This window comes from Colias eurytheme, chromosome 15, assembly GCF_061535395.1.
Source record: "Colias eurytheme isolate Ceu_HAF_F1 chromosome 15, ilColEury1 Martin Lab GWU primary, whole genome shotgun sequence".
Classification (NCBI taxonomy): Eukaryota; Metazoa; Arthropoda; class Insecta; order Lepidoptera; family Pieridae; genus Colias; species Colias eurytheme.
In genome coordinates this window covers 2,980,228-2,995,541 of record NC_142994.1, presented here as the reverse complement: position 1 = coordinate 2,995,541, position 15,314 = coordinate 2,980,228, and the positions used below count along the sequence as shown (strand labels likewise).

The 15,314-nt window shown below is 32.7% G+C and overlaps 2 protein-coding genes across 4 annotated transcripts; one reads left to right on the top strand and one right to left on the bottom strand.

Annotated features, from left to right (window-relative positions):
* Positions 1 to 3,232: 3,232 nt before the first annotated feature.
* Positions 3,233 to 10,786, bottom strand: LOC149902168 (uncharacterized). Of its 3 annotated transcripts, XM_090110121.1 has the most exons (3): positions 10,401 to 10,786; positions 9,584 to 9,873; positions 3,233 to 6,451 (listed from the first exon to the last, which is right to left on the bottom strand). In XM_090110121.1, the coding sequence occupies exon 3, from the start codon at positions 6,427 to 6,429 to the stop codon at positions 5,551 to 5,553; it is 879 nt and encodes a 292-aa protein (XP_089966247.1). In that variant the 5' UTR covers positions 6,430 to 6,451; positions 9,584 to 9,873; positions 10,401 to 10,786; the 3' UTR covers positions 3,233 to 5,550. The 3 variants fall into 3 exon arrangements, with proteins under 3 accessions (XP_089966247.1, XP_089966246.1, XP_089966248.1); XM_090110120.1 differs by lacking the exon at positions 9,584 to 9,873; XM_090110122.1 differs by lacking the exons at positions 9,584 to 9,873; positions 10,401 to 10,786 and adding an exon at positions 6,556 to 7,726.
* Positions 10,787 to 12,666: 1,880 nt separating this feature from the next.
* Positions 12,667 to 15,281, top strand: Hpf1 (Histone PARylation factor 1). The gene is made up of 6 exons (XM_090109949.1): positions 12,667 to 12,742; positions 12,829 to 13,423; positions 13,941 to 14,089; positions 14,173 to 14,402; positions 14,492 to 14,745; positions 14,977 to 15,281. The coding sequence occupies exons 2-6, from the start codon at positions 12,839 to 12,841 to the stop codon at positions 15,034 to 15,036; spliced, it is 1,278 nt and encodes a 425-aa protein (XP_089966075.1). The 5' UTR covers positions 12,667 to 12,742; positions 12,829 to 12,838; the 3' UTR covers positions 15,037 to 15,281.
* Positions 15,282 to 15,314: the final 33 nt, after the last annotated feature.

Below are 15,314 nucleotides of genomic sequence, written 5' to 3'. Positions count from 1 at the left end.
ACAACCAAGCAGTTTTCGTCCAAAAATGTAATGGTCCCTATTGAATCCGACATTTTTTTTTGTTTCTGGTATATATTGTAATTTGAAAATATTTGATTTTATATTCATGTCATAATGTAACGCTCTAATGTAAAAATAATACATCTAAGAAGCATCTAAGCGATTTCTTAGGTAGCAATATTGTGGCTGTATATAGTTTTATACTGTTTTATATTTAAACTGTATTTTGTACATACTGGCTGAGCCGCGCGGTTTTTCTATTTTTATTTATTGTTCTGATTTATAACCTATAATAACTACTTTAAAATTTCATCCCATCCAGAAGTTTTATCGTAAAAGAGTACCAAACATCCATACATTCTTCCAAATTTCGAATTTATAATACATATATAACAATTACCCTGCTCTGTGTGTGCCAACATAAAAATCGGTTCAGCAGTTTTTGCGTGATGGAGTCAGGAGTAACAAACAAACAAATTAACTTTATAATTTTTTATATTTGTAGGAAGTAGGGTATCTGATTTTGCAAAAGCTGCAATTTGGTGAATTTCCACGAAGGATCTCACGGCCTTATTATATTATGATAGCTCTTCCCGTATTGACCAATTACACATGGCATAGGTAAGTCACAAAAATAAAAAATTCAAATATGTAGGTATTTCAACTTTATATGTGTTTTAATAAAGTTTGATTCATAATTACTCATAATTATAGTAGAGCCATTTTAATAGGCAACATTTGACAGTTCAACAAAATTCAACAACGTAACCTAGTAACGACGACATAGAATAACATGATATTTCGTTTTGTTAGAACTGCACGTTTGCTTAACTTTTTTCAATTACGATTACATATTTATAATAATAATGACCGATGCAACTAATTTTAGGATTTGATTTTACTGATAAACCATTCTAAACATAATAAACATTTTCTTATTTAAAGAACTGACGTCGCTACAATTTTGTGTCAATAAACCTTTTTTCTTTTTAAATACCAGAGACGTTACTCTAAAAATCGAAATCTGACATCTAGAATCGAATGCATTGATTACTTGGGAATAAAAATCATCATAAATTATTGACATACAGTGTTTCAAGTTCGATTAACAAATGTTTAAAGTTCGTATCGATTAATTCGCTTTAATCGATGTTTTTAAGCAGGTTACCACCCTATGAAGATAAAATTGATAGACGTCAAATGTTGCCTATTAAATTGGCTCAACTATAATATAGATCGGTGTTTAAATTCCTTTTCATTCTCATCGGTAAAAATAAATCTTAATCTTATATATAAAAATGAATCGCAAAATGTGTTGGTAAGCGCATAACTCGAGAACGGCTGAACCGATTTCGATAATTCTTTTTTTATTATATTCCTTGAAGTACGAGGATGGTTTTTATGTAGAGAAAACGTAAATATTATGTACCACGGGCGAAGCCGGGGCGGACCGCTAGTATGTATATAAAAATGAATCGCAAAATGTGTTGGTAAGCGCATAACTCGAGAACGGCTGAACCGATTTCGATAATTCTTTTTTTATTATATTCCTTGAAGTACGAGGATGGTTTTTATGTAGAGAAAACGTAAATATGTACCACGGGCGAAGCCGGGGCGGACTGCTAGTATATAAATAAATATAGCGTGAAATAAGCACTATATTCCACACATATTGTTTCCAATAGATTAAAAAAAATCAAAGTTGATATTATGACGCAGGGAAATTCTAGCTATATATAATATCGCCGTTAGAGCGTATACGCACTATGCGGATAGCCGTCCGGCTGACCGCAAGCACAATTATGTACGTAATATTCATTTCTATGCGCACTGCGATGCGGCTACCGCAGACCGCATAGTGCGCATAGAAATGAATATTACGTACATAATTGTGCTTGCGGTCAGCCGGACGGCTACCCGCAATGCGGCTACCCGCATAGTGCGTATACGCTCTTAGCCATGCCGTTTATCAATGCATTTTGTATTATCCCGAGAATTTACTTTTTCCAAACGTCTTTATGGAACCGGCGAGCCAATCACCTATTGCTAATCAGTTTAAAAATAAAACGAACATAATCTAATCCATCCCAGAAACCTAACCAAACCAAAAAAATGACTATGAATTCGAAAGTTGACTTTTAAACTGACGAAACCTTAGAAAGCTTATAACAGAAAAAGTTTATCGTTTAGAATAGCACATAGGCTTTTTTTCACCCATTTATAACGAGTATTGCTGCGGGCTTCAGCTAATCATTAAACATTTGATTAGATGAATATTGCAGTTATTTTTAATTACCAGATCATAGAAGTTGTTAGCTAAATAAGTAGATAGTGCATATCTATAATATCCAGTCAAATATTTATTGTACTAGCTGAAAAACGTTGTTCTGCAATCTGCCAGATTCTTGTCACTTGTCACAAAATAAGAGCTAGCGCGCACGAGCAACTTTGTCTCCGCAACTATTTTGTCTCTCTCATCAATTTGTATGGGGAGTTGCGTCGCTACGTGCGCGCACTTTCATACTAGCCCATGGGTGGAGAGACAATATAGTTGCGGAGACAAAATAGTTGCGGAGACAAAGTTGCTCGTGCGCGCTAGCACTAAATGTTGGCCGATTCTCAAAGAAATTTCATGAGAATCGATCCAGCTGAGTCGAGATTCCATATCGTTTCTATTGTTTCATAGATCATACCTATGTTGTTTTTAAACTCTTAAATACATAGGTACTTAGGTACTATTTTGTAGGTAGGTACTTTTTGCTTATCATTTACTAAATAGCTGTGAGAATGCCTCATCTGAGCTAATAAAAACTCGATAAGTAATATATTTCCAAAATGTGTCATCTTTTCCATTGAGTGATCTTCATAAAATCTGTGTAGGTAATATCAAATAACACATGAGAATTAATTAAAATATTATGTAGCTGATGTTAAATCTATCTTATATTCCGACTGTTTTCATGACGCCCTTCCTATTTTTGATAGGTGCTAAAATATTTATGAGATATTTTAATCGAAAAAATCCATAAAATGTTTCCGCATCTATAAAACAGCCACAAGCCACAACATAACGGACGTGATTCACGTCATTCCCTATTTACTCACGAATCTCGATGAGGCAAAATTTATTGAGTCATATTATTTATCTTTATTATACTTTTATGTTCAACCGTACCGCAAGCTTTGTTTACAGAAAAAACCGAAAATTCTATAATAAAAATAAAACAACAAATGACTCGTATTTACAATATTTTTTACATTCATTTCAACATTTTACAGACTACTGGGAGCTCTTTTTTATTCGAGCAACGAACAGTTACATAAACTAACACGTAAATCTAAATCGTAATAAAAACGACCTGTGTTAGTTAATCTACTGGACCCGCTCTACACGGGAATGGCACACTAGAATCAATAAAATCCTGGTGTCCACAACATTGATACAAAGAAAATTGGTGGCAGTATTTGAAAGTGATATTCGTAGACAGGTACAAGCAACATTTTAGGCCGCTTCTTGATTTTATTATTGTTCAAAGGACGAATCGATCTTGTATGCCCTTTATAGCGGGTGAGAGTCTATAAATAAAGTTAGGTACAATATTCTGAAATTGACATTGCCCTGTTTTCTACTGCTATGCGTTAGTACTACCTATCTACATTTTTTTACAATAACCGTAAACGTCAGGCAAGGCTCATTAGGATGTTAAAGCTTAGGACTTAGGATAGAAATGTTTAGATATATCAATAAACAAAACATTAAAATTAAATTGTCGTTAATTTGACTGTATTCAAATAAAATATTGACCTTGCCTATTATGACCGGAATCATAATTGTACTCTTTACAAACAACAAATCGTGTGATAGTTATTTATATTCTACAAATGTATATACCTAATTAGTTAGGTATAACAATTTTTTTCTCTCTTCTTTCATTTTTGTTATAAAAAAACCTCTTATAACATATTTATATATTGAAGGACTCTACTGCAGTAGTCCTCAAAATATTTAGATACTTGTATACGAGTGCAAAATCAAAATCAAAAATTTTGATTATTTAATGATGTATTATACATATTAATTACAAATTAAATTCGTGTAGTGTCGGAAAGTGTACACTGTACAGTAAGTGTAATTCGTGTAGTTTCTTGACTTACACTTTAGGTAAGTACTCATATCTCAATTACAAATTAATAAAATATCATGTTATGTATTTCATTACTTTCACAGGATATTTATATTTTATAGGACCTTTAAAGGACTTTTGTTGGATACAAAATTTGCAAATGTACAGAGACTTTGTCGCACTACGCTCAAGGCCTACTAATACTGAAAAAAGCTATGAACTGTGTACATTAAGACATATTATTACATATTTGTCTATGTTATTACACAGATTGCAAATTCATACAAGTAAAGCAATACTATTTCACTGGTGTCTATTAGCAATTAAAAATTCCCAAACTATGTTACTTGAGGCCGTTGTGCGTGTAACGTTATACAAAATAATAAAAAGTACAAATGTAGGGAAACCTTAACTATTTACATTAGGTACTACAAAAGATTAATTCGGTACATTCTTCATTTCAAAATTTACAAAGAACACTAAGCGGTGTTTAACTAGTCCAGCAACACCTGATAAATCTACATAGCTTAAAAATAATATTCATAATAAACTAATACAACAATACACCCCGGTAATATAGGCAAGGGACTCGTTTATTATTAATTGGTAAGTATTCGTTATAATTGATTTATCTAAATCCAATCTAAAAAATGGCAACGAACCCATGCAGATATCTATGGTACTGTTCTTTCCAATCGTAAATATACACATGCTGAACATTTTATAACTAAATCCACAATTTCTTATACTATCAAGTAATATTAAGCTCAGCTTTAGTTACGTTCCATTATAATCCGCAGGGGTTCTGTAGACTAACAGAAATAATTCTATCTGTGCGTTCAAATATGTATATATAATAAATATAAATATATAACAATACATAATATATTATAACATATATAATCCATATTAAATAATTTATCTAGTTCCAATGGTAAATCAACTTACTTAAAGAAGAGTTCACATTGAAACGGCCATTATTACGATACCACACATTTTCATCGCCTAAGAACATCAACATCGCAATACATCAATAATTCATTAATAACAAAAACAAACTATTTACACTATCATAAATACAGCTTAAAATATCAACAAATCAGATAAAGCTTGGATAAAGCTATCACAAAAATACAGAAATGCCAAAGATGTCGTTAGTAGGTCTTCATTTTACAATTTATAAATTACTTTATTGTTAGTACGGAAAATAAAATTATAACTCTAACACTCGTTTGACACAAAACATAGTTAATCTTATCAATTGTTTAAATTTTTCATTGAATGTTAAATGATATGTCAAACTTTTTGAATAATGATATGTGACAATAATATAGAAGTAATACATGAAGTTTTATCTGAATTGTAGATATTTTAAAAAGTAACGCTATATAACATTTAGGTAACATTCAACGAAGGACCTTGGGAACTAGAACAACGTTTCACGTGAATGTGAGGCGCGGTCAAAACTGGGGGGATATATTGGCCGGCTTGTGAGTTCTGTGCATTCGGATACGCCGACCTCTGTCCCACCACCACTATCCGTTGAAAACTGTTCAACTTCATCATCAGTGGAATCCGCGTCGTCCTCCGCAAACACAGAATCCGCTCCCACTGACACAATATCACTCTCTATTGCGAACGACGGTCCAACACTACCGACTGAAGCAAGGGGAGCAAGTCTCTCGCTTGGACAGGGCGAGAGACGTCGCTCCTGAAGCGCGCACACTACAGAAGATCCACGCCTTTCTAAATAGGAACTCCCTGAACTAGAACAAGTAGCTGAGCTAAGTCGGCGATCGCGATGTCCTCCAGAAAAGCGCCTTTCACCGAACCTCAAGGCAGATCCAGGTAATGAATCTCCCCGTAATGTAGATAGACGACGCGGTGGTGCCAGTAAACTACCGTAACCTCCACCGTATGATGAAAATCGCGCAGTCCGGGGCCACGATGGATCATCACCTATGGATGGCCGGGACCGAGCTCTTTCTGACAGCGCTTCTTCAATCGCCGCGTTGAGTTGCCTTTCTTCTTCAACGGCCTGTTCCTCCGCAACAACTGCCTCAGCTAACTCAACTAACTTCGGATCATTTAATGCCTTTACTGATTTACTACGACTTTTGTAAACTATAAGAAAGACCATTAGTGCGAAAAAGCCGCCTAACGTAGCGGCTATTCGCACGCCCGTCATGACGTCGTAAGTGGCATAAAACTCGATGCGCACTCGATCCCGTTCAGCTTGGGAACTGTCAGTGGAATTCTCCGCAGCACCTGTCTCTCCTCCAGCCCATCCATCTCGATTCTCCATCGTGTGGTCAAGTGTTCATTGCCTGCAAAAATGGAAATGTACATAAGTCCACTTATCTCACCCGCATAATGGACAAAAACCATGAAGCTTTTAGATAATAAAAAATATCCAGATAAGAGCACTAACTACTATGTCATAACATTGGCTCTAATTTTTCAGGACTGGCATTGTGTATTATTTTCCATTAAAATGTATTTACTATACTAACGACGCGAAGGAGATCGCACAACAATGTTGTCTCTAGACGATTTCCGTTTGCCAGTTACCGCATAGCTCCGACCAACCGACGTATCTAGGACGCAGAATATCTCATAATATTTTGCTTTGGTTGTAATGATAGCTTTAGGAATATGTATTCAATTCTAAATTCGTATAATTTCATAATAGTCTGACAACTGAGCCGACTTTATAATTTTTTATAAGTTAACAATAACGCAAAACATAAATCTTGTCTTGTCAGTTGTAATGTAACTCATAATTTTGAAAAGTTGAATTTGAATTATGCATATTTATATTGTAGTCGTCATTAACATTCATGTTTCAGGGAAACATAAAAATAGACAAGAGACAAGTGTCATTTACATCGTATTCCGGAAAATGTTAAGGAATTTTTAAATAATTTCTGTTTCAAGGGCAAAACAGAAATTACATTTTACTTAGAGAATGGAAACGTTTTGGCTCAGTTCACAGGATTATCAGTTTATTATTGCGATCATAATAATCGAACATTAATGCGTATGTGCTATTTTTGAACATAGTCCTAAATGTTTTATTGATACGGATTTAACGTATGAGGCATTGATCGAGGTTGATAAAGAAAATTTATTGAAATATTTCAATAAATAAATATATAATTACTTAATTACACATTTTATACATGTTATGCGACTGGTATTATTAATACGTTGATAGCGCGTCTGCAGAACGTCGTGTTGGTCATCACGTCATCATTATTCACATTTGACTTTAAAGTATTTTTAACCCCTGTATTGTTCAAATAAGTACCTGGGTAGGTAATTACAGAATACAGAGGTTTGGCTTTAAGATATACATGTGTTATATACTCAGTGAAGATAAGTTCGTTTACCGTCAACAAATAGTAAAGTAGGTATGCATTTCAAAAAGGCGTTAAAAATACACGAACAAAAAAGGTCTTAGGTTTATTCTAAAAATTTACAACAAAAACTCGGTAACTGAAAGAACAATATTACACCTATCGTATCTTTCTTTTCGAACATCCTGTAATATAGGAGATTATAGGATATTATAGGAGCTTTTACGTATACGGTGTGCCGTATACTGATTTTGAAAGAACTCGCAACTCTATCTGTATCCTTCGCTACTTGACGTGCGCTACGAAAACGATTCATTCTAATATTCTAATTCTAATATTCTAATATATATTATAAAGGCGAAAGTTTGTAAGGATGTATGGATGTATGGATGTTTGTTACTCTTTCACGTAAAAACTACTGAACCGATTACAATGAAATTTAGCACACATATAGAGGGTAACTTGGATTAACACATAAGATAGTTTTTATCCCGGAAATCCCACGGGAACGGGAACTATGCGGGTTTTCCTTTGCAAACGCGGGCGAAGCCGCGGGCGGAAATCTAGTATGACATAAATGTACATTATATTGATAATACTTATTTATAGATAATTTCCCACAAAGGGGCTACAATTATAAAACTGGATCAGGATAATCATAATGAGGAAAATCTTTGTAGAGCATAGACGAGGTGAGCTGTGAGCTGTTTAACTTTACATAAAATAGCTTCCTAGTGATTATAAATCAACGTAACAAACGGTGGATTCAGGTATTACGACTTGTGGCAGAGTTAATTAGGACGCCGTTGTGTGCACGATTTGGCTGTATTCTATACCTACATTATACACAAATGTTAATTCCTGCAATTTGAGAGACGATTAATGCTCTATTTTATGATTTTGGGAGATATGTAATTTTTGCATTGAATGTAAAATAATGAAATTTGTCAATATTGGAATTTAAAAAAAGGACCGGGCGCTATTTTTTTAAAGTACCTACTACCTAATATGTAACTTAAATTAATCATTATGGCCAAAAATTAAAATTTTGTCCGTCAAGAGCAAAAAATAAAATATTTATCAGTTGTTCCGCTTTTATATAAAACCACAGCCAACTGGTTAGAAAACAACGAACTTTTCTCGCAGTTATTTGAATTCATCCTAGCCATACACCACCAAATACCTACTATTAGCTTTGATTGTTCGACGTACCTATATTGAGAAAAAATTGTTCCATAACGAACGAGGTATTTAACATTTAATATAAATGATACAATTTAAGATGTTTATCTCGCAATAATATTGAAATAAAGTAATGAAACACTCAAAAGTTATCATCATAGAGTCATCAGCAGGCCTTTTTTTTTTATAGTGGGGAAATCTTCTTAGATACCCCCGGCTCCCGGGGATGGAGCCGTGGTTATGTCGGATTTTTACCGACTAAAACCCCACTCTGTTCCATCGCGCTGCTTTGGACGGAACTGCGGGAACGGTTACGACTCTACCGCGTGTCCCGCCCAGGTCATCAGCAGGCCTAGTCAAGTGGCATACGCTTCATAGCGTTTCTCTTTCTACAAAGGGTATTTTAGTATCTTCAACTACAACCTGTCATTAATCATTTCCATTATTTTCACAGTAGAAATTACGATGGTATGTCAATATTTTGGTATCCCCAGTCATAACTGACGAAATATATTTATATATGGGATGGGATGAGATGCCCTATTTCTTGTTATAAATTTGAGTCAAAAAATTCGAAGTTTCATGACCTGAATTTCGATCAACCGGGCTCGCGAGGTTTGCTTATAACATATGTTTATTGTTTGTACATCGATAACTTAAGTATCGGTGATCTAAATTTTATAAATTTTGCGCGTATACCTACTATATTAGTTTGCTACCAAATATTTTTATAATAATTTCCTATTTCGCTAATCAGAACGGATTACTTTTAATGCGACTTCCAAATTCGAACGTAACGTTTACTTACACGTAGGGTTTTCGCCAATACTTATGTTTTAAGTAAATAATATATGCTATGAATAATAATAATTAATAGTTACACTAGTTAAACTAAAAAAAATACATGAAAGTACATACCTTTTAAGCAAAAAATACATAAAACAATTTCATGCGCGATGTACTGAGCGGAAATTTTTATCTTGGTAAAAACATCAATCAAAACAAAAACAATCATGTTTAATGGTTTTTAAGTACATTTATAAATCAAACAACATTGCTTTGGTGGAGAGACTATAAACAGCATGCTCTGGGCACAAACATGTGAAGAACACAATGCAACTAAATATAGAATGCAGATAAAGTGAACTGTTGATGAAGGACTTGCAGGGTATTTCGGCATCTTGAAATAACTGTAAAAGCATCATGTCCTAGATAACAAAAAAAAACCTTTTCAATTTATATCGTCGCTAAAAATCATGATAAGGAAATAATTCTTCGGACATAGGTAGGGATATAGATATTTTTTTAGGTTATAAATAAAAATTAAACAAGTTAGAAGTTAACTATTTTGTTTTTATAATAATTTCTGATCTTTTGATAGGATCGCATGCAATAAGCATGTACTTAGCAAATAAGAAGGTACCTACTTAGATTCTCTTGGGAACATTCAATCGAAATTACCAGATTATAATATTAATTTAATATTTAAATACAAATATTTAAAAAAAACATTAAAAAATAATGAAACACGCTTCTATACATGATAAATAAAAAATAATAATATAAAAATTAATTTAATTTCAATGCAAAAGTAAGCAACAAGCTAGCTAGCTACACAATCTAAGATTCATAATCATGACAAAGCAAGAAAACAAGCCAGTTAATTGTTAGCAGATAGCAAACATAAAATATACAAATAGAAAAGCAGATGAAGAATCCACGCAAAGGTATTTACCACTTGAAAAGCATAATCCGTACACCGCAACAATTGACAAATGCTCTAAATGACGACTATTTATTATGTTCATGTCCTTGGTATTTTTATATAGTATTTTCGACACTTACACATTTGTATTTTAACACAAGATATTTATTTATTTATTTGACCGCGCGCTATTAATTCTTACATTTAATGTAGGTAATGATTAATTCGTAGTCACAAGAAAAGGTGTTCATTGAGGTAATGGAAAAAGCTATTCATTTTAGTCTTTATTATTACAATACCGAATACTTTAACATTTCTAAACTTTATAAAATATGTTTTTGAAAACGAATCACCAATAAAAATTATTTTCACATCATATTGTTGAACCACCACCTTACATCCATTGAAAATTTGACACTGATCCACATTATTATTTTTTAACTGTGCCAATGTAATTTTTATGTCAAATATTGACAAATTTATTTTCGTTACGGGCAATTGAATGTTATTTTCTTTGTAATGTAAATTCTTTTTTCATTTAATTTAAATGTGAAGATCTGAAATGTAATTTATGTGTACTAAAGGGTAAATAAGCATTGTTTATTATATTTTAGTGACTGTCTATACTTACTATTATTATTCATTCCGATGAAATCTTTTTTTCAATCAATCATCTATATAAACGATTTGTGCGAGTTAGCTCTGACACAAGGTGAAATAGTAACCTTTGCTGATGACACAGTCCTACTTTTCTGTGGTAACACTTGGCAGGAGGCAGTATCTCACGCTCAGAATGGTTATAACACTGTTTGTAAATGGCTATATAGCCATATACTCACACTAAACACAGATAAGACCAAGTTGATGGCCTTTCATTTGCGAAACAGAAATTTAGGTGCGCAGTCTTTTCTGATAAAATCACATTCTTGTCTCGATTTTAATAGTTCCACCTGTTCTTGTCCAACACTTCAATTTACTAAATCTATAAAGTATCTCGGTGTTGTGTTGGATGACAAGTTAAACTTTCAAGAACATATTGAATTGTTGTCTGGTAGGGTACGCAAACTCATTTATATATTTAAGTGTCTGAGGGGTGTTGCGGATAAAAATGTTATAAAATCGGTGTATTTTGCGCTCTGCCAATCCCTCCTATCATATTGTATAACTTCTTGGGGAGGAGCACCTAAAACATTTATATTAAAATTAGAAAGAGCCCAGAGAGCTATTCTTAAGGTTGGATCTCACCTACCGTTTTATCATCCAACTACCGCCCTCTACGAAAAATGTGATGTTTTAACAGTTCGTCAACTCTTTGTTCTTCACACAATTCTTAAACAGCACAATTTGCTTGTATATGATTCTCATAAATTTAAAAATATGCGTCGACTAGACAGAATATGTGATCAATTTACCCCTAACACTTCATTCACGCGTCGTTTCTTTTGTTTTCAAGGCAGTCACTTATATAATAAGTTAAACGGTAAATTATGTATTTATCCAATGACGGCAAGTGCTTGTAAATTAATTACCTCAAAATGGCTCAAAAGTCTGGATTATGATTGTACTGAGAACTTAATACGTTGCGCAAATCGCTTTAAGTAATTTTGTAGCAAATTTATATGCAAACTAACAAACAGATTCTACACATAAACGTACACACAAATACACGCACACACACAAACACACACACACACACGCACACACAGCCATACACACACACAACCACATCCCTACTCTTATATTCTACACATAGGGTTATATATTGTTAAATTCGTTATTTTAATTTTTTTTTCCTTTTGTTTATTTTTCTCATACATAATTAAATTCTCTAAATTAAGCGGTTCGTTTTGGGGAGTGCCTGGCGATCTGCACTACAGGCTACGGCCTATCGCAGACACCAGTCCTCTTGGTCTATGTTTACGTGCAAATTTTGTTAATATAGTTATAAGGTTTTTGAGGAGAATAAATGATTTATTTATTTATTATTTATTTATTTAATCATAGTTTTCGACGCCATGATCATTCCATAACTACTATAAACATATTATATAATAGTAGTTTAAATATATTGTTTCTGTTATAATAACTGAAATACCTGTGTGAAATACACTTCAAATCGCATATTATTTTGCTTCTTGATTTTGCCATATAAAATGACAACATTAGCTTCAATTGAGATTCTGCTGACTTCTACATTATCTGTTCTAAATTGACATTTGACACAATATTTTAGAGATTTTATTATTTTGATTTTTCCTGACATATTATCGGATGGTCAGAATTCCGATGACCAATAGACCAATAGTTATTTTCCGTTTTAAATTATTTCTGTGATTATTTTTGATTTATTTAATTTACTTTATATAATATTTGTAAGTAGTAATTCTATGGAAATCTTCAGAAATCAATTGACTAAAAAAAATGTTTTATTTGAAATTGGTAATTTTTAAATTTACAGTAACCTAAGAATGTCTGAAGACTGGAAAAAATTTGTTAAAGATCCGCGAATAATTTGCAAGTACGGTGAAAAATGCTATCAGAAAAACCCAGACCATCATAAGACGTATAAGCACCCTCCTCAGCTCAAAGCAAAAGGCAACAAAGATAAACGGACACAAAATCGCTTTAAACCCTACAATAAGAAAACAAATACATGTAATCAAGCAACGGATAGCAAAAATACAGATTCAGTTGTAAATACTCCACTTAATGAAGAAATTGATGATGATGTTCCAGAAACAACAACAACAGTTCATAAACTTGATAATGTTATTGAGAATTTAATTGAAATAGATGCAAGTGTTGGCTATTTTAATAAAGAAACTGATAATGCAGTTTACAAAGAATGTTTCAAAGTGGAAATGCCAGCAGATTTCTTCAAATTTTTTGAATGTTTGAATGAAGAATCTTCTTCTGTTGAGCACTTAATGGCTAGTGTAAATTTAGAAATGATAGGACCTTTTGATTTGTTGTTAGGAAAGTTGCCTAAGCTTGACAATAAAGATCTGTATTTGGTGCATTGGCGGTTTTTCTATGATGTTCCTGAATTTCAGGTAACATTTTACATTGTTTGTAAATAAATAGATATTTTGAATATATAAAATAAAATCTCAATACTATTATAAAGGCGAAAGTTTGTAAGGATGTATGGATGTATAGATGTATGGATGTATGGATGTTTGTTACTCTTTCACGTAAAAACTACTGAACCGATTACAATGAAATTTAGCACACATATAGAGGGTAACTTGGATTAACACATAGGATAGGTTTTATCCCAGAAATCCCACGGGAACGGGAACTATGCGGGTTTTCCTTTGAAAACGCGGGCGAAGCCGCGGGCGGAAATCTAGTATTATATATAAGTAAATTGGCTACAACCAAGGCTGTTGAAAATGCATAAATAATAAACATGAATCAAGTTTCAAAGCTCTTGTATATTTTAACTTTATAGTAAAAATTTAATTTAATGAATTTGGGTGTACTTGTGTAGTAACCTTTGTGGAAGGTACTTAGGTACCCACACAGTAAGTTACATCAAATAAAGCATGTTTTTTTTATCATTCACAGGCTGTCCTAAAGAAGAAAGGAAAAAGTGAATTACATATTGGTTATTACAGGGATGACCCAAAGGAAAAACCTGTTTTTTTAGCAAAAAATGATAGTTCTAAAGATTATACTATAACTCCAGTTGCTGAAAACATTTTCGGTGCTGTTTAGTAAGTAAGATAATTATTGAAAAATCAGGTAAATTTTTAAGCAAAAAAGTTTTATAGTGAACACATTTAAAATTTAATTACAGTTGGTTTTTACAAAATGAAAAGAAGTCTTCACCCTTCATATCAGTGGCATGTCAAAAATTATCTGAAAAAGTGAAAAAATGGGCTGAGAGCAACAATTATTCCATAGAAGAGTATGACAAAAAGAAAAGACTAAAAGATATAGTTTGTAAAACATTTCATGGAGCTGGTATTGTTGTGCCTTATGAAAAGAAAACTCAACTCGGTTATAGGAAATTAGTTGAAACGGATGGTAAAATATTATTTTAATTTAATAACTTAATGAATCCTATGACCTATCCACATACTCAACCATAGTTAACACTCATAATTTTATTTTAGTGAACATAAAGAAACTGTTTAAAAAACTTGAAGATGCATCAACGGAATCTGAGAAAAGTAAAATTTTATCCGACCTTCAGCCATTAATAACATATTCCAGTATAGCGGTTGATGAATGTGACTTTGGAACAGGCCTTGAAGCAGGAATAGCCTTGTTTTGTTCAGGACGTAAGGAGTTCAACAACAGTGCCTTAACTCTACTCAATACTACATACTCACTGTTAAAAAGGGATGAATTTGGGGAAATAATTCAGGTATGTGTCTTATATCTTAATTTTATTTACCAAGTCAGGGAGGGACAGAGTTGAATTCTGATTGTGGTTTTACTATGTATTCTTTGATCTAATAAATTTTTATAGTAGCTTGCATGTAAATGTACAAGCTAAGACGCGGGCTGAAAGCTAGTGTTGTCTATATTATTTTTTTTTGTTTAAGTACATTATCACCTTTTTTACACAATGATGTAGGTATTTTCTTTTTTTCAGATGCATATGAAGTATCGTCGTAAGGGCCCTCATATGGCCTTATGGGGGCAAAAAATGTAAAAATAATTGTATTATTTTAGCTCATTCAATTATATTTATTTAAAAAAGGAAATCTCAAGAACATTTAATGCTTAATAGGACAAGTTTTAATCACTCAAAGAGATTAAAAACAGAATTGAATAACAATATGAATGGTTATGTAATAATATGTAGTTTGACTGTGTTACATATGGACAGGTATTTATTTCTATCTAATATTTAAAGGGTTGTGACATAGTCTACAAATTCATGTTTAATGTTTCTTCATAATTTCGTTAGATACTAAGATCAATAATTAT